Source organism: Centruroides sculpturatus, unplaced genomic scaffold, assembly GCF_000671375.1.
Source record: "Centruroides sculpturatus isolate CEXI.00-Female unplaced genomic scaffold, Cexi_2.0 scaffold548, whole genome shotgun sequence".
Taxonomy (NCBI): domain Eukaryota; kingdom Metazoa; phylum Arthropoda; class Arachnida; order Scorpiones; family Buthidae; genus Centruroides; species Centruroides sculpturatus.
The window spans coordinates 77,403-101,728 of NW_019384817.1; the positions used below are offsets into that span (position 1 = coordinate 77,403).

Here is a 24,326-nt window from a genome sequence, read left to right on the forward strand (position 1 = left end):
TCTTTCTTTTCCATTATTAACATACCAATTATATGCAAGATTATTATTTAATGTATATATGTGGCTTATTTAAGATGCATTACTTATACGTTTTAAAAGAAATTTCGATATTTCTAAGAATTAGAAAAATTATAATCACTATTCTTTATGAATCTTGTAAAATATGTTAACTTTTGATGATATGAATTGGATGGACCTGAGCTTGTGGGCCTCAGGCCCCATCCAATAATTTGTGCTCACAGAATGATTCAATGCTTTGTAATTTATTCTAATTTGCGTACTTCAATAATATTATCCTGCCTTTTTTTTATTGAATCACATGGTATTTTGAATGTGCACAAGGTCTATGCTAAAAATTTGGACATGGAAGAAGTTTGATGAATTTATAGAAAGAAATGCAGCTGGGTTTAAGATTTCCTGTATTTGTTTCTTTTCCGCGTCATGTTGCAAATGTGTTTCGCTTGTTAGAAACACGGCACGCTCTTTAATAATGAATGATCTTTCTTTAATACGTTAGTGATGGTCTTACAGTTTTAATACCTTAGTTTAGTAAAAAGAAAAGGTAGGCCTATACATGTTATTATACAAGTACATTTTAATTTGTGAAACATTTCTTTAGTGTACCACATTGTTTTAGTGGCGATTTAAAATCGTACTAACTGCTGTTATTAAAACACCAGAATATTTCCGTGTTTAGGCAATTATATTTCGCGACTTAATCTAAATATTTCTACGTATAAGCGAATGTATATTATTAACACCGGTTCCGATTGATTTGTATTTATTTTTCATTCAAATTTTATTGTCAGTTTAGTTCTACTTTCAGTCCACTCACAATACCTTGCATATTTAAAAAGTTGGCACCAACGAATCTGAGCCTGTAACTCAGTTGAAGTTAATTTAATTACTGATTTTTGGTACTTTTAGTCTGGAAACATCAGTCAAATTGTTCTAAAACTATTGAAATGTAGAAAACTGAAGTGCAATTCAGTTATTTTTCTTATAAAATAGTTTCATTTTTTATGAAGAATTATCATCAGACATTAGGAATTATGGCATAAGAATGCGATTGAAAGCGAATTTATATAATATTTTTTTAAAGTTAACTGACTTATGTTCAGTGAACTGAAAACATGAGGTAGGCCTATAAATAATATAGACGAATATACTATCACGAACGGTAGGCACGCGATTTTGAGCAATGTGCAGGTATCTATTATAATTTTCGGGTGTAACGATATGAATATCCTATACGTAACCTTTGTTTACGTATCTCTCAGATGAATTAGATCAATGCCGATTGATCAAATATTAGATAAAAACCATAATGAAACAAGATATATTCATAGTTTTTAAATGCATATATAAATTTGTAAGGTCAACGTATTTCCTATTTCTTTTAATCGATTATCCTTCACTTCAACTAACAACCAGTCTTGACATTATCTTTACATTTTCAATTAAACTTTTCCAGTAATTCAAAAAGGTCATTGTACAGTTTAAATGCCGAAAAATGTTTCATAGCCTCGCTAATTGTTTAGACACAATTGACGAGTTTTAGTAAATTATTTTGTGATATAAAAATATATTTCGGAAAATCCTATGAGGACATAATTTCGTATTGAATTGTTTACCATTAATCTATCAATATTATACAGCAGTTTCAATAATATCTATACCAGTTACTTATTTATACACGTTCGTCAATGATTGTATGAAAAGTAAAGGTTGTTCGTTTATATTGTATATGACGTTAACTCAATTATTATTACGAATGACGTCAGTCATGAAATATAAATATGCTGCGTTGAAAGTTATTGACACAACTGTTGCAATTTTTCATATAAATATGTTTTAGGTATGAATATATAATGTTTTAAACTAAAATAATGTAAAACGTGGTTCTATAATAAAGTTTTGATGCTGTTTTGTCTACTGCCCACACTGAAATGTGATACTTGTACCTTAATATCCTCGTTCAATGACCGATTTTTTAAAGCAAATTATGAAGTATTACTTAAGACATTTTATTATCTAACTTTATATTATTTTGAATGTATGCCTATACACTAACTTTGCAGTAAACAATGAAAAAAAAACCCGAATTTTTTTTTTTTTTGCATTTCTCGACGTTTCAAGGTCCTCTGAGTCCAAAAATGTTAAAATATTGTGGGCTTCTCGCGGGTTGCATATATTTTTTTCCTTACGAAGGCAGAGTAAGCCTGTAGAGTACCAACATACTCTATTACCACCAGTACTCTAGGTACGGTACTAAAATAATACTGTACATGCTAATGATATGCAAACTAGTATAGTTTGCATATCATTAGCATGTATTATTTTAGTACGTATGTAGTTTATTCTCATCTTTTCACTGGTCCAGTTTGCTTTGAATATTCTTCGTCACGAATATCAGTTTAGCCTAATTAGAGTTATATAATGATACGAAACAGAAAACAGAAAAATAAAATTACGTTATCAAAATCCCAGAGGCTACATATTAGGACCTCGCGTGCCGCGGGTGCTCATGACTGATATATCAATAAATCTTCCACAATCAATAGCATCTTCCACAATCAATAGCAGAAATCTTTAGAGGAGGGGTGAAGAAAGGAAACAATATGATTTACAAAATATTTTACAACTTGAAGTAACCGTCTTTACTCGGGAAAGCCCTCAGAAGGAGTGCAGTTGAATCCTGCCCATTTCCTAAATCCCAAAGTGAGATAATACGTAGTAATAATTATTACACAATTCATAACAGCTCTTTTCTGAATGGTATTTCATCATGCGATTAGAAAAATTATCATTTATCACTATTTTTCACTAGTTATATTTTTTATAAATATCTTTTTATAAATATCCAATATGTCTGCAATCTTCTAGAACATTTTTGTAAGAAGACTGATATATAACATTTGTAGAATCCATTCATACAGTATATGATATACAGAGCATATGCACACATGCAGTATGTTAAATCGTTATAAATCATGAATTACTGATATTTCTTTCTTTTCCATTATTAACATACCAATTATATGCAAGATTATTATTTAATGTATATATGTGGCTTATTTAAGATGCATTACTTATACGTTTTAAAAGAAATTTCGATATTTCTAAGAATTAGAAAAATTATAATCACTATTCTTTATGAATCTTGTAAAATATGTTAACTTTTGATGATATGAATTGGATGGACCTGAGCTTGTGGGCCTCAGGCCCCACCAATAATTTGTNCAGCATATGCTTGTTAAATCAAAAAATTTTAAACAAAACAAATATTAATATTTATTTTTTACTATCACAGTGTTAATTACTAATAAAAGTAGATATAAATTTAAATTTAAAATCATTCTTAGAATATTGTTAAATTATTACATTCATTAAATTTTATAGTTTTGTATTATATGTATTTAGAAGTTAACTAAAAACTTGTAGTTTAATAATAAATTAACCATGAAAAATGGTTTATAGTTTTATTTATAAAAAATCATTTATTAGGATTGTGATGATCATCCATGTGCCCACATGAGAGAAGGAAACATTTCTGGTTAAAAATCATATTATTAACATAATAAAATAAATTTTTAATTAATTCATTTGCATAAGAATTCCACTTGAAGATCAGTTATATTTACAGCAGAATATTATACAATATATTACAGATTACTAAACATATTATAAAATCTGATTTTTATTAAATTCTGAAAAAAATAAATAAAAAACAAATTGCTAAACTGATTTCTAAATAGAATATTTCTATTATTATTCAGTTGAATAATAAGTTATAAAATAATTAATTTTAAAATAGCTAATAATTATATAAATATATAAAAAAATTTATTCCTATTGTTAATGTAGCATTATTATTAAACAATTTTTGTAATTTACAAAGTTTGACCATTACATTTTTTTATTTTTTCAAGTAAAATAAATATTGGTCATTTATAACAAGGACTTTGCTTTGTGGAAGACATCATGTGGGCACAATGGAATATAGTTACTTTACATTAGTTTGAAGATATGTGAATTTGTATAAATGATGGAATGTCTTTCTATGAATTTATGATAATAGAGCAAAAATAAATAAATGAAAATAATATAATTGAATATTATGATAGTTACAAGTATAGATATGTCAGGAAAGTGATTTTAAGAGAAAATTAGAAAAAAAACGAACATATTAATTTATATTGGCACTATTTATGTTACAAATTGTAACACATTAAAATGCAAGCAGAAATTACTATTCAAATGAAAGTTTTAAAATTATTTTTGAATTTATATTTTTTTCTTTCTCTAACAGTAAAGTTCATAACAAAGACGTTTTTAATATTGAATTGCAAAGAAAGAATTTTCATCTACTTCATTTCACATTCAGTATTTTTAAGAAATGATGGATCTACACTTACATGATAAAATTGGCAAAAAATTCTGAAAAGGTATGAAGAAGATTAAAAACTATGGCAGTACTGACTGGATGAAAAATCTGAATTTTTTTTTATAAAGTTCTTTTGCATTCATTCATTCACTCATTGTTCTAATGGGAATGTGGCACTGTCAAATAATATGAAACACATTCATTCCAGCATAATTAATAGTTGTCATCAGCACCTTATGTTTTATAAAACTTTCTGCACATCATTCTGTTGCTAAGAATGCTTACTGCCCTACATAGTAGGGAAACCATTCATTTTTGGCACTTTACTGAACAAATCGATCCACTTTTCCAATATTGTCAATAGATTGGTCATACTACAGATTGCTATTTGACAATATTCTTTGAGAGAAATATCAGGAATTTCTTTCAATTCTCTTTATTAGCCTACTTTTATCCATCTGTCAATTGAATATTCAAATGCAGCTAACCATCTAAAATAAAAATACAAAATAAGATTATATTAGACTATAATCAAATTACAAAAGCACAAAAATATAGAAAATATAAATATAACTATATTGATAATTTCATTTGATAATTTATAAAGCATTATAACAGATTAATGGAAAACATATAGATTATTATTTATTTGAATACTAGCAGGTAAACCGAGTGTTGCCTGGGCAAAAAATAAGAACAAAGATTAAGATTATTAGATTATTTCTAATAATTCTAATAATTTTTGTACTTCTAACCCTTCTATTATATTATAGTATAGTATTTGATATATATAACAACAAAGGTTATTTTATGTAAGGGTTTATCATACCAAGTGATCAATCTAACAAATTTAAAAAATTCTTTAAACTGTGTGCAGTAGAGGAATAAAGAATTGGTAACTTGGTGTGATAAACCATTACGTAAGATAACCTTTGTAGTTAAATAAATCAAATACTACAATATAACAGACATTAAAACAAAAACAATATAAAGAGTTTGGTTATTTTAGCCTACCATTGTCATGTTTATCACGATATTCGGATGGTACGAAATAGCACAATTTCATTGGTCAATTATTAAAATGACTTTGGTAATTATAAAAAGTTGAGAGTAAATACTCTTAATCTTTTTTAATAGGTTCATTGATCAAGTAAACTGCAATTGAAAATACAATATCTTAAATTTTTTAAGATATGATATATTTTTTCTAATGTTAGCTCTAACAAACTGTCCTATTCACAGCTGACTATCAAATGGTAATCTGCCAACAAATGAAATTTTGTGAAAAATTGACCAAATATATGTAATATATATGAAATATATGTAATACTGTATAACTAAATATAAAACACATTAACACTAGAGTAGTTAAATTACTTTACTAAATGCTTTTCAGTTCTATTTATGAGCCCACATCAGATAAACAGTGTTTGAATTCAGAACAACATAACACCTTGTAACACGTGCATCAATATTGGGCAGTTGTCAATCTTAAATTTTAACTAGTTAGGTTATTGTATTAATTTTTTGAAAGAGTTTATTGTTATTATAGTAATTTAAGAGTTTAATTTAATGTCAAAAATTTTTTTTAAATTTATTAATTATATTCTTAATGTTAATTCCATTTTAAATTTGTAAAGAAATGTTTGGTGTTAAGTTGTTCTGAATTCAAACACTATTTACCTGATGAAGGCTCATAAATAGAGCTGAAAAGCATTTAGTAAAGTGATTTAACTACCCCAGTGGTAAGGTATTTTATATTTAGTTAAAAATAAGAGCTGGGTTAAAAGCAATTGTTATATTGTAATATGTGTATATCTAGATCATTATTAAGTTCAAAAGTATTGAAATATATTATTTTTCAATTCAATTTCTTTACAGATACAGGGTTAATCCCCATCAGGAGATTCCAAACAAAAATTTTTTTTAATACACTGCACTTCAGAAAAAATGGACAATAGAATCCTAGATTTCTTCATAAAATAAAAACTCAAATTGTTTTATTGTATCAAATTCTTGTATATTTTATATGAAATTTATATGGAACAATTTGCAATATTACAGAAAGCTTAATAATATGATCAGTAAATAAATAATAAAAACACAATTGATGATAATATATTGTTATAAATTCTATTTAACATTTATTATTTTTTTATTTAGAATTTAGAAGCCTATAACTAACTGTCTCACTATTCTCTATATGAAGTATGAAATGTCATATTGTCTTTTGTTTACATCGTTTTGTTATTCCAGAGAATTTGTAACCCAGTGAGGTTTTTTACCATTTTATTGTAAAATTGAAATGAATTCCTTCGTGTCTTGAAGGAATCCATTCACTAGAAAAAGTGTTTTTTCTATCTCCTGAAAAGTTTGTTTTTTTGGCATTTACAACATTATGGCATTGCATGCCTGATATAAAAACACAAAATAAAAAAACACTTTTAATCAATATTTACTTTTTAATGGGGGGAGCGCTCCGATCGTCAAACCGATTGCGTGAATATTTTCTTATTTCCATACTTAGTCTAATTTTTCAAGTAATCAAGAATTTTAAATTATTTTCGACTAAAAGGAATAACATTAAGCTTCTTATTTTATTGCTATTGATTGCTGGAATAGAACCAAATCCCGATCCCTTACAGAAAACTCCAACAAAGATAGGAAGGCCACTACTTACTTGTCAAAAATTGCTGACTGATAGTATTAAACCATTGGAACCAGATTCAAACCTTATCACTGATTATACTGAACCTAGAAGAGCCGAATCATTATTTAAAACAGGTGAGCTAATTAATTTAACTTCCTCACAAGAGCAATTACCTGCAGAACAAATAGACATTTCAACAGCAGAATTATGGAAGAAGATAGTTGAACTGATAACTAATAGTAATGATAAGTGGGTGAGTCAATTTTCACTTATAAGACAAGAAATTAATATAATTCAAAATGACAAAATGATCAAATTCAACAAATAAGGATAAGAAATGATAAAATAGAAAATGAATTTACCAAACTAAGACTAGAAAATGAATTAACTCAATATAAACTGGATACTATGACTAACACTATGAATAATAATAAAATTATAATTTATGATTATACAAATCAGCTTAAAAATATTACTAAAAATGAATTAGCAACATTTTTTTCTAATACTTTAAAAATAATTTGCAGCGAATCAGAAGATATAGTAAATATATATTCAATACCTAATTCAAATATTCAAATTAAGTGCATAGTATTAAAATCAAACCAACTAAGAAATAGAATCCTTGCAGCCTTTAATAAATTGAAATATAACAAGACACTGGGAAATTGGCAAGAAATTAATATGTCAACTGATTTAAATAAAGATTCTCGCAAAAGAAGAAAAAAACTTTTACAATATTATATAGATTTTAAGAAACAAGGATTACAACTAAAACTGTGTGATGACTATCTGATAATTAATCGTCAAAAAATTACACATAATTGATCCAAGATCAATTAGTATACGCTGATGATTTTTTGAAGTATTCTCTACAGAAAAACTCAATAACATAATTAATTCAGAGTTAGAATGTGAAAAGGATCAACATATTAAAATTTCAAATAATCTTAACTTATATATCACAAACTGGAACTGTTAAGGCTTAATCCACAGAATAAAAACTCAAGATTTCTTTCAACTACTATATAATACTGATATCTTGGGTATAACTGAAACCTGGCTAGTCACACCAGTTAATGAAATTATAAAAAATAGAATGGAATATACAATTATATCTTCTGACGCACAGAAACCAATAGGACCTGGGAGACCGCATGGAGGACTTTGTCTAATAGTAAGAAAAAACATTGGTTCCGTAAAATTTATACAAAAAGCAACTAATTATATTCTAATCTTATTACAAATTGATAATACTGAAATGAAACATTTATACAAAAAGTTAATTATTATGGTGTTAGTTTACGTTCAGCCTGACCAGATAGACTTACTAAATGAAATATTCAAAAATCTCGAAAAATGGAAAAATATCTCTCCATATGTATTATTATTTGGTGATTTTAACTCCAGAGACTATTCTTTGAACCATTTACTAAGAGATTGTGAAGGACTAAAGAAATATCATCAAAAAATATGAAATTAAAGAACTAATATGTATGAAACAAAATCAAGACTTTAGAACTAAATTAAACAACCTTATGTTAAATCAAATGTATTAATGGTTTTTTTTAATTAAATTGTCAAAGAACTAAAAAATATGTAATAAATTAATAAAACTGAAATTGATTTTTATTGACTATGTTACTTAAAGTAAAATATTTAAAAGATAAATAATGACAGAATTTACTATTAAACGGTTATTGTAATAATATTGATGATTTTGAAGATGATGTATATTAAACGAGTGATAGATAACAAATGTATATTAATATATCATTGGAAAAATACCCCCTGTAACAAGGCTTAGCCTTAATACAAATAAAAATATTTGATTGATTGATTGATTGATTGATTGATTGATATTTACTTTTTAATATTAAAAAAAAATTCAGGTGTGCCTCATTTATATATTTCTCAAGAGACTGGACAAAAAGATGCATAACCAAAATTTAACTCAAGATTCGCTAAAAGATGACAAAATTAGTACTGTAGGTTTTTAAATAACAAACTCATATTACAGTTAAATAAAAAAATTCACAAACTGCTTATTTAACATAATCAAAATTTGATTTTATAAAAATATTTTCAGTCTATAGTTTGATCAGCATCAGCCAAACATATATATATATGTTTAATAAAGATAAGCTTGGTGCTTCAAAGTGATACTATAAGCATTTACTTTCCAGGTGCAATCCCATGACTAACTACAAGTATTCAGTGGATTTATCCACTCAGCCACTGGTGGGCCTTAAATTAATAAAAACAATTTTCTGAAAGTACAGAATATTTACATTTTACATATATATATATATGTAAAATGTAAATATTCTGTAAAGTAAATGCTTATAGTATTGCTTTGAAGCACCAAGCTTATCTTTACCAATGAGAAGCTCTTGAGAAAAAATTTGACTCTCATTTCGAGACCATAATTTTTACTTAGTGCAATATTTTTTACACCTCAGATATTTTACTTTGGATATAAATTATTTTTTGACTAATTTGACTAATTAATTTTTTCACAGTCCTTCTATTGGTTTTGAGTTATTTATGACTATTTATTATAGTTTTGATAATACAGTTTGGTCTTAAAACAATCAATAGAAAAGCAATGAAAAAAGTAAAACCAAGATCAGAATCTAACTTCAATGAACTAAAAGAAGAAGAAAAAACTGCAAAATGTAATTAAGCATTGTTTCAGCTTATTACTTACTGGTTTAAGTTTAGCCAACTGTTGGTAGAAAATTAACTATTTCTGTTGTAGCCAGAGTGGGAGAAACTTTTATGGACCAATTTAAAAAATAAATAAAATTAAAAAATAATGATTTGATGGTAAATTGGATGAATAAATTAGGTCATTCACCAAATCATTATTTTTTGTGTTTTATCATATTTAATTTTTTTTCTTGAAAATAATTAAATTTAAATCAATTTTTCATAATTAACTAATAAAAGTGGAATTCTTTTAGCTATGAAGATGTAGTGTTTCTTTATGTACTCAAAAGTTTTTCCAAAATAAATTCTTCATATCTATTTTTTTGATTCTCACCAACAACTTTAGTATGACTTTTTATACAGAAATTTTAGATAAAAATACAGTGGTGCCTTGTATAACGTACGCCTCGAATAACGGACGCTGAGAACAACGGACTTTCTGTTTGGCCGTTACGTGACTCGAGCAACGGACTGGCTGCAAACAACGAATTTTCCGTTCGGCAGTTACGTGAGGCGAACAATGGACTTTCTGCGAACAAGTGCAAATGATGTTTCCACACTTTTGCTGTTGCCAATGACAATCTGCTATTTTTATAATATACTAGTGTTATTAGAATATATTATTAGTATATCTGAAGTACAGAGCTCCCGTTGGGATTCGGCTTGCTCCCTTGTTTATTACGTACATCACCTTGGTGCAGGGTATTTACATTTATTCAAGTGTTGTGCAAATCATGGCTTCTAAAAAAACAGAAAGGTGATTTCAATTGAAACAAAGCAAAGAAATCATCAGAAAGAATGAAAGTTGACAGAAACTTCCTTGTCGAATGGGGAGAGGTTCAGGAGTTTACCAACACTCATTATCCAAACAGAGCTGAGGCCAACAGGATCAATGATCTCTACAATGACACCCTCGCCCGTCATTTCCAACAGGTGTTGAAGAAGAGAGAGAAACAGACCACGTTGGAAATGTTTTTCAAGAAGCAAGCTGCCAAAAAACAAAGGATGGAACAAGAGGAGTTGACCACTTTGGACATGTTTTTCAAGAAGCAAGCTGCCAAAAAACAAAGGATGGAACAAGAGGAGATGACCCTGCAAGCTCCAGTAGCCTCTCCTGAATCTGACTCCGATTAAAAAACAATAAAAAGAGACCTGCTGCAATGTGTAAAAAGTCTGTATTTGTATGAATGTGTGAAGAAAGTGTTCCTCCACCTCCTCCTCACAACATCTGACTACCCGGCATAATTGGTGACTGCTCCATTTTCATTTTTTTTATGGTACAGTATGGTTTTTTTATGCTGCGGAACAAATTATATGTTTTAACATGTATTTCTATGGGAAAATGCTTTCCATATAACGGACTTTTCACTTAACGGACGTGCACTTGGAACGGATTAAGTACGTTATACGAAGCACCACTGTATTTAAATACCTAGTGGTATCTTTATTATAAAAGAAATCACAGTGTAACATTTTAAAAAAGGGCAAGGTAGGAATCAAAGTTGGATTTTTTGTTTACTGATGCCACCACACTGATTACAGCTTTTAACAAATTTTTTAAATTTTAATACAGTAATACCTCGACGTACACTATCCCGACTTACGCAAACCCAGAGTTATGCGATTTTCAAATCTCGTCGATTCGTCTTTTGTTTGAGCGCCAAGCAATTCTTGATTACTCAATCCCCCCACACTATTGTTCGGCTTACATGTTCGGACATGTCGCGCAGAACTGACACATAGCCACAATTTATTTTGTGTTATTTATTTCTGCGTTTGTTATATCTACGGAGACTTGAGAGACTCTATGTGGTGATTTCTTGTAACCGTGAATGAATCAAAAGACGAGATAAGATTAACGAGAACATTTATTAGCTTACATAAATCCGACTTGGGTTTTATACAAATTGCAAAATTATACCCCGACTTACGCGAATTCGACTTATGCGGTTATCGCTCGGTCCCACCTATCGCGTAAGTTCGGGGTATCACTGTATTGTAAAGAGTAGTAACATCCTTTTGTTGTACATCTGTTTTTGAAGTTGAAGTGGTCAATGGTTGAGTAGACTTGATTTATAAATCTGATTATTATCAAAAATTCCAAACTGATTTTTCTCAAATTAAGACTCAAATGACATTGCTAACAATGGGTGGGTACTATCTTCTAAATTTCTTTTTTTTTATTTTTTTATTTTATAATAATAATTAAGAACCATTATGAATTTTATATTAAAATCATTAAGAATTTGACATTGGAATAGTTTTAGATATAAGCATTTGTTAAAGAACATTCTTCATTTATTTTGCTTGCTATTACAAAATACTACATTATGATTGCTTCACCAATCATTAGCCAATAATTTACTACTAATCCTCTCTCTCTGAGATAAAATACACTTGTTGAGATTAATTTAATGCCATTTAATTCTGAAAATGTAAAGAGAGGAGTGCAAGAATAGAACAAAGAAAGCATTCTAAAAATTCCAACTACATTCTCTAAATAAAAAGTTTTTATTATTTTTATACTACAGTATTTATTATTTTTATTAGAAAGGAAATAATTTATAAATGAAACTCCATAACAAATTTAGGTAATGATATGTTTTGCTATTGAAAGTAGATAAGAATAAATTGCAAATACTAGGAAAATACTTCCTAGTATTCAATTGTAATATTCAAGTATTCAAATATTCTAGTACTGTAATATTCAAGATTGTAAATCTTGAACATTACATTGATAAATAAATTTGAATACTACAAATACCTCCAATAATGCATCATAGGTAGTCATAGAGACAGATCCAGAATTACTCGGGCTAAAAATTAAAAATATTTGAATAATTAATAAGTACCTGTTATTAAGACATGCATAACAATTGTGTTGCAGATAAAACAATAAACCACATTTTCCATCATAAATTTTTTCTGAAAACTGCATTTTAAACTTTAACAAATAAATTTTAATTTTTTTGTGTCAATGGTATTCCCTTGTATTTGCTTGTATTCCAGTGTACAGATAGAAAATCTTCAGCACCTCTGGTTTAATTTGTGTTCTAGTTTAAGATAAGAAGCATATTTGATCTTTAACATTCAAAAACATTAAGAATCTAGTCTAATTTTTAAATTCTTGTCATCTTAAATAAAAATCTGTATTAAGTGAGAATGGGAACAATTATTTTTTAATTTATTAGATAAGAGCATCTAAAAAGTTACTTTAAAACTCAAAAGTTAAAATTAAAAGGTTATTAAATTTTAAGAAGTGAAACTTCAAATTCTTTTTTCTTTTTATTTTTTCTTTCATTTATTAATTTATTAATTAAGATACTGAAATAAATAAAACAAGTTAAATAATAAATCTATATATATAAAAATGAATGTATGTCTGTCTGTCCTTCATACATTACTACACCATTTATCCGATTGCCATGAAACTTTGGGAAGTTGTTTAATACACTCCTGTGAAGGTTTCTGGCATAGTACATTTATCCTAAGATAGATGGCACGCATGTATATGAGCATTTCAGCATGGTTAGGAGTTGAAACTTGAAATTTGGTACATAGTTAGGGTACGTCACGAGAATGCACACTAACAAGGGATTTTTTGAAATTCCCCCCTGCAGGGAAAGGGACAGGATTAAGGCTTCAACAATGGAAGTGTTAAGAGAAAGCAACGTGCAAGATTTACAGGTGCAGATGTGGTTTTTTGCATTAAACTGAACATAATTTTAGACCCATCTAAAAATTTTCTAATTAGTCTGGAAACAGGGAAACCTAATTCTTGCATTCTGTGAAAATGGGTAAGATTGGCTGTAATGTAATAATCTTAATCTTCACTATAGTTACTTTTTGCCCAAGCAATGTCAGGCTCATCTGCTAATATTAAATAAATTATTAACTAAATAAAGATATAAGATAATTAAGTTCATTAAGTATTTGAAATATTTCAGATCTAGTTAGCAAGGGTCATGCTACATAGTGCCAAAATTGCCACTTGGCAATATTTTTATTTTAAGTAATGATAAAAATGTAATACTGGTGATAGCAAGTGGCAATAAAAACCCTAGTCCACTTATTTTGACATTCAATGTGAAATTGAATCACAAAGCACACTTCAGAAAAGACAACAGAATGTCTAGTTCCTGTACAATGGGAGTCCCATGTACCACACACACGCACACAGTGATTCGCAGCAAGTTTGGGAAGAAAGTGATGTTGAGAACCAATGGCAGTTTTTGTGCAAGGGTGCCCAGCATTTCCAGACTAGGGATTTTTTATCGACTGACAGAAAATTTTAGGAAATTTTTTGTAGTGACTTTTCTTTTCACTTTGATCTTTTTTCAGTAGACTAAAACAAAAATTTTGACATGACAGAATATGTGAAATATTTGTGTCATGTCTGTCTAAACATTGTGATCAAATGTATTATTTGGAATTATTCATTAAAAAGTTATTCAAAAATTATTCCTATTGCTAATTTATAAGCAACAGTTAGCATGTTACTTTTGCTTTTCAGATGCAAAACTGATAAGGCTACCAGCACTTGCATTAATTAACTGGTGGCAATAATTTGAAGTGGTGAAAAAAATTTAAAAACTGGTGAAATGATTGACAATTTTCTATAATTTTCTAGAGCAACCTCTGAATTAGTATTTGAATTTTAGAAAAGTGATATTTGCCCATCTCTAATTAAAAGGAATAGTAATATTTGGAGACAAATTGTAAAACAACTTATAACAATAGAGATACGCAAATGTGAAACAAAAATATTGCTCCACTGCATTAACAGAGAATAATTATGATAATTATTCATTTTAATTACCATAATATGAAATATACAGAAAATTTATTTCTACAGTAAAAGTATATGAAAAAATTTTTAAATCATTTATATGAATAAAATTATTACTATTATTTTAAACAGAGAAAACACACCACCTCTTTTTATCATTCTCTGTATCAGCCAAGAAGTACAAATGTTTTAGTCGTGGTTCTGGTGGGATTGCTTCATATGTGTTCTTTTTCCCTGAAACAGTACAACTTTGTACTTTGTAGCCATGTAACAGGAACATACCTAATTAAAAGGAAAATAATTAGATAATATATTTTTTGCTTTTTAAAGTACAATTAAATCTAATCTTATTATACATGCTAACCAAGTAAAATGCAATACCTGCAATATCTAGAGGCCTACATGGTGTTGCATTTTACTTGGCCAGCAGTATAGATTTAATGTCCTTAAAATTATGTGGAACATTGCAAAACTGAATAAAACATGTACAGTAATACCCCGACTTACGCTACCCCAACTTAAGTGAACCCGGAGTTACGCGATTTTCAAATCTCGTCGATTCATCTTTTGTTTGAGCGCCATGCAACTCTCGATTACTCACTCCTCCCACACTATTGTTTGGCTTACATGTTCGGACGTGTTGCGCAGAATCGACATATAGCTACAATTTATTTTGTTATTTATTTCTGTGTTTGTTATATCTACGGAGACTCGAGAAACTCTACTATGTCATCCAAACGAAGTAGAACTGATTCTTCTGCATCAGACAAGAAAAGAAAAACTTTATCTTTGGGATGTAAAGTTAACATTATTAAAGACTTCAATACAAAAATTAAAATTTGTGAAATGGCAAAGAAGTTTGATCTACCGGAATCGACAGTCAGAGCAATTATAAAAGATAAAGAAAGAATTCATGAAGCTGTAAAAAATGCTCAATCTTTAAATTCAAGCATCATTCGTAAACGTCACAGTATTATCCCTGAGATGGAAACAATGTTAAAATTACGGTCTGATAATCAAGTAAATGTGAAAAATTGTATAATAATATAATTTGTTATAGGCTACACATGTATTATCTAAGATTTTATTAATCATTTTTTTCTAAATTATATTTTTCTTTAGTCTTCGGCCCCAATTAAAAATTATTTGTATGTATTTATATGCGAAATTATACCCCAACTTACACAGTTATCGCTCGGTCCCACCTATTGCGTAAGTTCGGGGTATTACTGTAATATTTCATTATAACTGTAAAACTCAAAATATTAACCTTTCAAAAATGGAATAGTCAGGTATGGTGCTACTGTTTAGTAGTGGAGAATAAACGTGCAAAATTTTTAGAGTATTTTTTCATGCGTTATTTCTCATAACTGTTTCAAAAAAAGATTTTGTAAACAGTTATGTCTAGTAAAGAAAAGTCTTTTTTTATTGTTACATAATTCATTTTTCATGGTAGTTTTAGGCTAGTTTTTGGCAATACCCCTCAAAAGAATTTGACAAATATATTTGTCCCTCACCACTGCCACACGATCACCTTTGATGAATATATTCGTCACTCACTGCTGAGTGGCTAAGATGCATTTGAAAATAAGTATCAAAAATTTAATTTATGAAATTTATGAAACAGAACATGGAAAAATAAACTGATTTGTACCATAAGATTAACATCAAGATAATCATAATTGAATCATCATTCCTAATCATAATTGAAACTACGTACATTTATTATCAAGTTTCAATTCATGCTTAGGAATGATATCTAATCATGTTATCTAATATTAACCTGTGAATCAAATATTAAAAAATAATCATGAAATAAATTTTCTTTCTTTTTTGTTAATTAAGCAGAGCTCTTCATAAGTCAGAAAGTGTTTTGTCTGTGATTGAAGTTAAAATCAGTCACTACCCATTTAACATATTTCTTGTAAATATGTACAACTGAAGACTTCATCAAGACATTGGCCTTGACAAGGCCAGAATTTTGAAATTCAATCAATGGACTGAGATATTCCAGGTTAAATTTCTCCATGTAAACTCTATTGGGAGGTTGCTGGTTTTTGTGCACACTTGTCAATGGAGTTTACGATTACTGTTAATTTATGTTGATCTCTACAACAACTTTTTATTTTAATCTTTATGACAGGTATTTAACATGCTTGATGATGTGACAAAATTAACTTTTAAAAACTTGCAAATATGTGTCCTGCAGCTGCATATGAATGTTTTAAACAGTTATTGGAGTTGGTAGGCTACTAGCTATATAGTACATATGGGTGTTTAAATATTTTTGTTGCTATGACAATGGACATGCACATCTCATATTTGTGGATTTTATAAACTTTTAGACAGAACATTAGAAACATATCACCACAGTTGTGTTTTTGTGTCAAGCTGAAACAAAAATCTATGCTGAGGAGCTCAGTTTCCTTTTCTTAGAAAATACATAGTATCATCTAATCATGTTATCTAATATTAACCTGTGAATCAAATAATCATAAAATAAATTTTCTCTCTGTTTAACAAAAATACTGTCTTTTACAGAAACAGACTGCTTTAACAAAACAAAGAAAATTTATTCCATTTTATTTTACTTTTTGATGTAATCTGATGATAGTTTTTATAAAATTGAAGGGCATAACTTAATATATATTAGGTGAGTATAAAAGTTCTGCAGATTTTTTAACCAACTCAATGAACAATTTTTTTCATTTATCAGCAGTGCTCTTTTTAAAAAAAATTACTCTCAGTACTCCTTGTTTTTAATGTGCAATTGTAGGTACTATGTACTGGTTATTGATATGTTTTTATGCTATCTGTCAGTACAGCATATCACTGAATTCCAGCTGTAAAAAGGCCCTGTTCATCAATAACTTACATATATTCCATAATTAATATAACTTGTCTAAATCTTGAGAATTTATGGTTCTTACTATATAGTAGAATATTTTCAATCAAAACATTTAACTCCATTTAGACATGGAGTTAAATGTTTTGATTGAAATGTTTTGATTTTCCTTTGAAATAGTTTTGTAATGATTAGAAAACATAAGATTAGCTCTTAAAAATACTTTAAGGGATGATATATCTGAGAAATTGAAAAGTGAAGTGCAATTAAATGAAGAAATAATTATTACTGAATAAAGTAAACAAATTCAAGAAATTTTAAGCTTTATTTTAATAACAACAATTACTGGTATAAACATATCACTTAAATCAATAATTTAAATAAAGAAGTTCAGTTTTCTTCATGGACTTGAAGTAATTACCTATATTATAAACACTTCTTACACAAATATTTTGTAAATATTAAAACTTTTTGACTAACTTTAAAACTATTTTTAACTTATATCTTTTATGTTCAGTACTTCCTATATCCCTACAAAATAGTTTTTATATGATAAAGAAGTCATGAAGTTTAAATTTATACATTTAAGTATGAAAACTCTTAAAATAGCATTAATAACGATAGATCTATATAATGAATAGACAGTAAATTTTAGGCAAATGCCTATTTTTTTTCTTAGCATATACATGGCTAAGATTTTGTATGAACACATTTCATAAACATTTAGACCGAAACAATGGTATTTTATAATGCCTAAAAATGCTTACTTTGACGTTGCTGCCTATTTTTGCCTAAAACACAAAGTTTAATCTGTTTTCATATTTTTAAAAAGTTTTTATTAATTTTTTGTTTCATTTTCCGCAAAGGTTTACTTTAATTCTTAAATTAAACTGCTTAAGTTTCATTTTTTTCATGAAAATGCAATCAGACAAATTCATTTTATTATTATTATTGATTATTTGTATTTAAGTCCCAGTGGATGCATATTCCAAGCAGAAAAAATTAGAATGCAATAATAACAGAAATGAATTACATCCCCTGATGCAATTTTATAGTAATAAACTTAAAACTATAAGAAATATTTTTAAATAAATGCTTTTATTTAATAAATATAGCATTAGAGATGCTTTATTTGTCATTTTTAGACAGCAAATTTTAGGCAAATGCCTATTTTTCCCTTAGCATATACATGGCTAAGATTTTGTACTAACTACTACAGTGAACATTTCTTTGATATCAATAAACTTCTGGCCACTTTAGCGGAAAATGCAGTTTGTGTAACTAAAGCCAAGAAAATTTTGAATGACATTTATGTTCAGAACAAGTTGGTGTACATCAAGTGTTATTTCACATTCATTGCAGATAATATTACTGCTCTTGAAAGTAGTGGGAAACCTACATATGAACAAATTGATCTCCTCAACAGAGCAAACCAGAAACTTTGTGATGCACCAGGCACTGCTGCAAAAAAAGTGAAGAAAGAATGCTTCAAAAGAGACTTGGATTAAAGTGCTTATTTGTTGTGGCTGATATTTTGGCAGGAAAGAAGAGCAAAACTGAAAGTGAATTCCCAGTTCATCTTCTTCCAAGGTTGAAATACTGTTCATTATCTTCAGTAGATGTAGAACACTCTTTCTCTGTGTATAAATTAATTCTCAGTGACAAACTTTGCAACTCAAAAAAACACAACACCTTAATTTGCTGAGAAAAAAAAAAAAATTTAATGTAAAGCTAACGTTTTCAGCCAAACTGATTTGGCTGAAAACGTTAGCTTTACATTAAATTTTTTTTTTTTCTCAGCAAATTAAGGTGTTGTGTTTTTTTGATTTATATACTATTGCTGAGTGTGTGTACATCAATTAAACTTTGCAACTTTTCTATTGAAAATTTGGAAAAAGTGCTTGTAATATATTATAAAGCTAACTATGGGAAACAGAGTGAATAAAAAAATGTAAAGATAATTGTTTGTCTACTTTTGTGTTTGCATCATTCTGAATACGTACATTTTTATTTGGAATATATATGTTAAATAAAAAATTCATCTTCCTGATAAGTACATTAATTGTTCATTGTGCAAATTTTGACTACCTATTTTTTGTTTATAAAGCTTAAACAACACAATTTAAGAGCTTATTTTAAGTGTTTAAAATGCCACTTATAAGGGCCTAGATGTCTGCTGTCTAATAATGAATTTGATATTATTACTTTCCTAAAAATGAATTTAAAATTCAATTGTAAGTTAAAATTTCTGTTTAGCCATTTTATAAAGCATATTAAAAAATCCTTTTGAAAATTTTTTAATAACATTACATTAATATTTTTAGAAATATGGTAAATTCTAGATACTTGTTAAATTAAGAAAAAAAAGCAATGACACCACATGAATAAAGTTTTCAAGGTTCAACAAATAAAAAAAATTATAATTTGTGAATTTAATTCTAAGATTAATATTTAATATTTTAGAGTAATTTATTTGTAAATTCAATTATACTTTGATATTAGATTGTAGATTGTAAGAAAATATGATGCTTATATTTTAGAATACATTTATAGAACTAAGAATCCTTTGTTATATTGATATTTATAGTTATCTAATCTAATTACATATTTTTGATGTGTACCAGACTGATTTTTCTTTCTTTTCCAGTTTTATGAGAGAATTTTTTCTATATAATCTAGAATAACAAATTATATATCAATATTTTAGATTATACATTTTACCTTTAGTTTCACAAAATATTTGTAAATTTTGAAAGCATTTTTATAAAACAATTGCATTAATTTTAATTATTATATATATATTTTTAATACTGACATTTGAATTTATTAAAACCAATACATATTTATATAACTTAAAAGATTTTAAAATTCATATTCAAAGAATTCGAAAATTTTTAAACTTTATTTAATTGATCAGATACTTAACTGTCTGGTCAATACCAAAAAAGAGTAACCAATACTTTCAGAAATTTAGTGAAGTGATCAACAAATATCCATTTTGGATCTCTAAATATATTCCCAAACTAGCTGTTACCCGTGACTTCTCCTGCAGAGGTTTTGCAAGCAAACCCCATTTATATTCAGTATTTCAACAACCATAGTAATTGTTATATAACACCTACCACTGAGAATGATGAGAATTGCCGAGAATCAAACAAACAATTTTCAATCTGATCAATTTTCTGGAACGTTTACAATCGTTCTATAATTGAACCAATACGCAATAACAAATTCGAATTTAAAAAGATTTGAACATTTGGTTAAAAAATCGAAATATATAAAAATATTTATATAACAATGTCCAAAATATTATTAATTTAATACACTTAAGTACATAATGAAGACTAAACGTAACAAAAAATCGCATGTAAAATAGTACAGTAGAAGCCATTCTTCCTGTTAAGCCTTAATGCTCTCCCTCTCCCCTGCTGGGGAATTTCGAAAAATCCCTTCCAAGTGTTATTGCCATGGCATACCCTACCACAACACAGATAAAAACAAAAAATTGCATCTAAAATAGTACAGTAGAAACCGTTCTTCTGGTTAAGCCTTAATCCTCTCCCCCCGCAAAGGAATTTTGAAAAATCCCTTCTTAGTGTGCGTTTCCACGACGTACCCTAACCATGTACCAAATTTCACCTCTTTAGGTTCAGCGGTTTGCTCTGGGCGATGATGAATCAGTGAGTGAGTGAGTCAGTCAGGACAAGCAATTTTATATATATAGATTTAAACTGTCTCAAAGTGTATAAAATTTCAATTGAAAAGTTAACTTATTGTGAGTACCTGAATATGAATGTGTAACTTACAACAGCTTTAGAAATGTATTAGATTTGATAAATCTCTACATTTTCTGCCATCAAGAGATCTCCCTTTCCTTAACTTTTATTACTAACTTTTGTACTATCCTACTCAACCTCTACATCCCTATTATATAGTTCTGCTGCTAAGGTTGTTCCTATTCTGCCTTTTTTTTTTTTTTTTTTTTTTTTGTGTTTTCCTGATATTTCCTGATCCTCTTCCTTAAGTTGCATCTCACAGTCCCTTCATATACTCTTTCTTCACTTTCCCTCTTTTCTTAGAGAGATTTTATAAACTCTTACCTTGTCTAAAGGATCTATTTTTGTTTTCTCATTTCAAAAATATCAAAAACTATCTAATTATGGACAAATGGCTTGGTATTTGAAGATCAATAATATAAAAAAAAACTCTCCAAGTAAAGCAGTAGACTGGATTTTTTGGGAACTGGAGGTAGTGGATATTCTGTTGATTTTTAATGGTTTTGTCATTCTAATTAAAATAGTCAAATAATATAAACTTAATTAAAATATTTTGAATATTTCAAAGTTTATCATCAGATAGTGTTTTTCATTGTCTTTCTGTTCAGTAACCCAATTCCTTACCACTTCTTCAAACCTATTATAGACTGAAATAAAGATCACTTGTTACAGGATCATTAATAAATTACAGATTGCTATTTCTATGCTTTTCAACTACCATCCCACTCCCTATAATTCTCCATAATGCCATTGCACATATCCACTCTGAAAACTAAATAATATACATCCTTGATCACTTAACTGTACTAAAGAATAAAATACAGCATAGAGTATTAGAACATTACATTATTTTATTAATTGCATGTATACCATACAAAGCAATGACAAACAACATGGTTCACTAAGCAAAACTTCAGAAAAAAAAAAAAAAAAAGTATCATTCTGTTACCCAAGGATTGATAAGACCATCTGTGAGTGGTATCACTTGATTTTCACTATTGTTCTTCTTTATAATCATCTGGAACTTCCATACCAGATGTGTTTATATGTTCCTCACTAATCATTCAGAATTTCCATTTCTTCTGAAAGTTTGATCAATTGCAAATATAGTATATTTTTTCTGTATACCCCCACTCATCCATATCTGAGTTACATACAATGGTGGACAAAACTTTAAAGACAAGCAAAAATTCCACCTAAACAACTAACTTAATTAAAATTATTGGTTAAATTATGTTCATATGCTTTAAAAAATTAAATTAATAGACTTTCCAACACTATTCTTTAATTATTGTATATAGTTCTTCCAAAAAGTAGAAAACCAGATAATTAATGTTGACAAAACTTTAAATATAACTAAAAAAATTACTGCAAATAATAGATTAAAATCTTGTGGACCCTCCACTGTTTTGAATAATCTCAAAAAATGCAGTCTGGCATATTCATAATAAATGTTTTGAGTATGGAAGGTGGTATAGCATCCCATGCTTTCTCCACTTCAATTTTTAAGTCTTTTACTGAACTGTATTGTTTTCCATCAGTGTATATAGTTCTTGTAAGCACATCCCAGATATTATCAATCAGGTTTAGATCTAGAGATTGAAATGGATAATCCAACAGTTGAACTTGTTTTTGCTGAAGCCAATTTTTTGTGGTGCAAGATGAATGGACAGATGCATTGTCTTGCATAAAATAAAACTTTCTGCCTGCTAATTTTTGTACATTTAGAAGTAAAGTAATTTCAATCAGCTTCTAATACTTTTTTGAATCCATTCGTCCATTTATGAATTCAATAGGTGAGTTTCCCTTGCAAGAAATGACACCCCACGCCATAATGGAACCACCACCCATCTATTGTCAAGATAAAATCATCTCTTCTTTTGCAAATCATGAAAATAATAGTTCATACCATCTGGACCATCCAGATTGAACTTTTTTTTTTTTTTATCTGAAAAAATAACCTATTGCCATTCTGTATCCCAAGACATGTGATCTAATGCTTTAGTCAATCTTGCAGCTTTATGTTCTTTAGTTATGGGAGGTTTTCTTTTCCATTTCTTTCTTTTAAGTCATCCTGATGATTTTATCACTCTTTGAACAGTTCAGGGATGAACTTTTAACTTTAACTGATTCACAATTTTTGATGATGATGTCACACTTGCTTGCAACCCTCAAAATTTGCCTCTTATATCTTCCATTAAACTTAGGTCTTCCACCATTATTTTTCACGTTTTATTTATCACCTTTTTCAATATAGTTGTTCACAACAGTGTGATTCTTTCCTATTTGGGTAACTACAGCACTATAGTTTTGTAACTGTGGCCATAAAATATCAATTTGTCCTTGTTCTTTCTCTGCCAGTTTTACACCTTTTCACATATTTGACAGATAATTTTTTGTACACAAATATATGCAGATCTCTTTATACATGTATACTTCCTTAATTATTTATATTTTTACTGAAATTTGCAGTTATTTTTGCAGTTGTAGTTAAAGTTTTGTCAACATAAATTAAGTATAACAAATGATGCAAAAATATTTTATATAGAAACATCACAAAATGACAACTTTAAATAATCAGTCTATAACTCTGCTAATTTAATGATTAATACTAAGTAATTTGCTACTAGAGGCACCATTTCCTAACTAAATTAATAATTATACTTTTAATAATTTAATAAATAATTTAGAATCATCTGGAAGAAAAGAAATGACCCAGGGCAGGTCTGCTTGCAACTTCTGCTTGCTTTGCAGTGTGCTTGCTATTTGCACACCCAGACCCCAAGATAGCCTTCACTTCCAAAAGTATTTAAATTTAGATATAACCCTATGCGGTTAATCACAGCACTAGCTGGGAACAAATCCTATGCCCACGACCTAAGTACAACTCCACAACAGTACTCAGCCAGCTAACATTTTACCCTGAGTGCCATTGTGGAGTTCTACTTAGACTGTAAACTTTATTCAATTTTATTTGTGTATATAATACTTGTGGACTTTGATTAAGCAAGATTATTGCATTGAACAATGAACTCCATATGTTAAATATATAGAATGTGTGAAAATCTATAGAGTGGTCAAGAGTCAAAAGACAATCAATTATAAAGAGACTGATTCCTTATCTACAGCATGGAGGATGTGGTTCAAGCTTGAAATGTAATACTTTT

The 24,326-nt window shown here is 28.3% G+C and overlaps 1 protein-coding gene across 1 annotated transcript in view; it reads right to left on the reverse strand.

Moving 5' to 3' along the window:
* Positions 1-3,847: 3,847 nt before the first annotated feature.
* Positions 3,848-24,326, reverse strand: part of LOC111629864 (serine-rich adhesin for platelets-like) — a gene marked incomplete at its 5' end in the record, with an annotated part of 115,231 nt that continues 94,752 nt past the window's right edge. Inside the window, 2 exons of the mRNA XM_023373774.1 lie at positions 3,848-4,878; positions 14,685-14,820. Of these exons, the coding sequence (XP_023229542.1) occupies positions 4,827-4,878; positions 14,685-14,820 (188 nt within the window). The remainder of the gene's footprint in view (positions 4,879-14,684; positions 14,821-24,326) is intronic.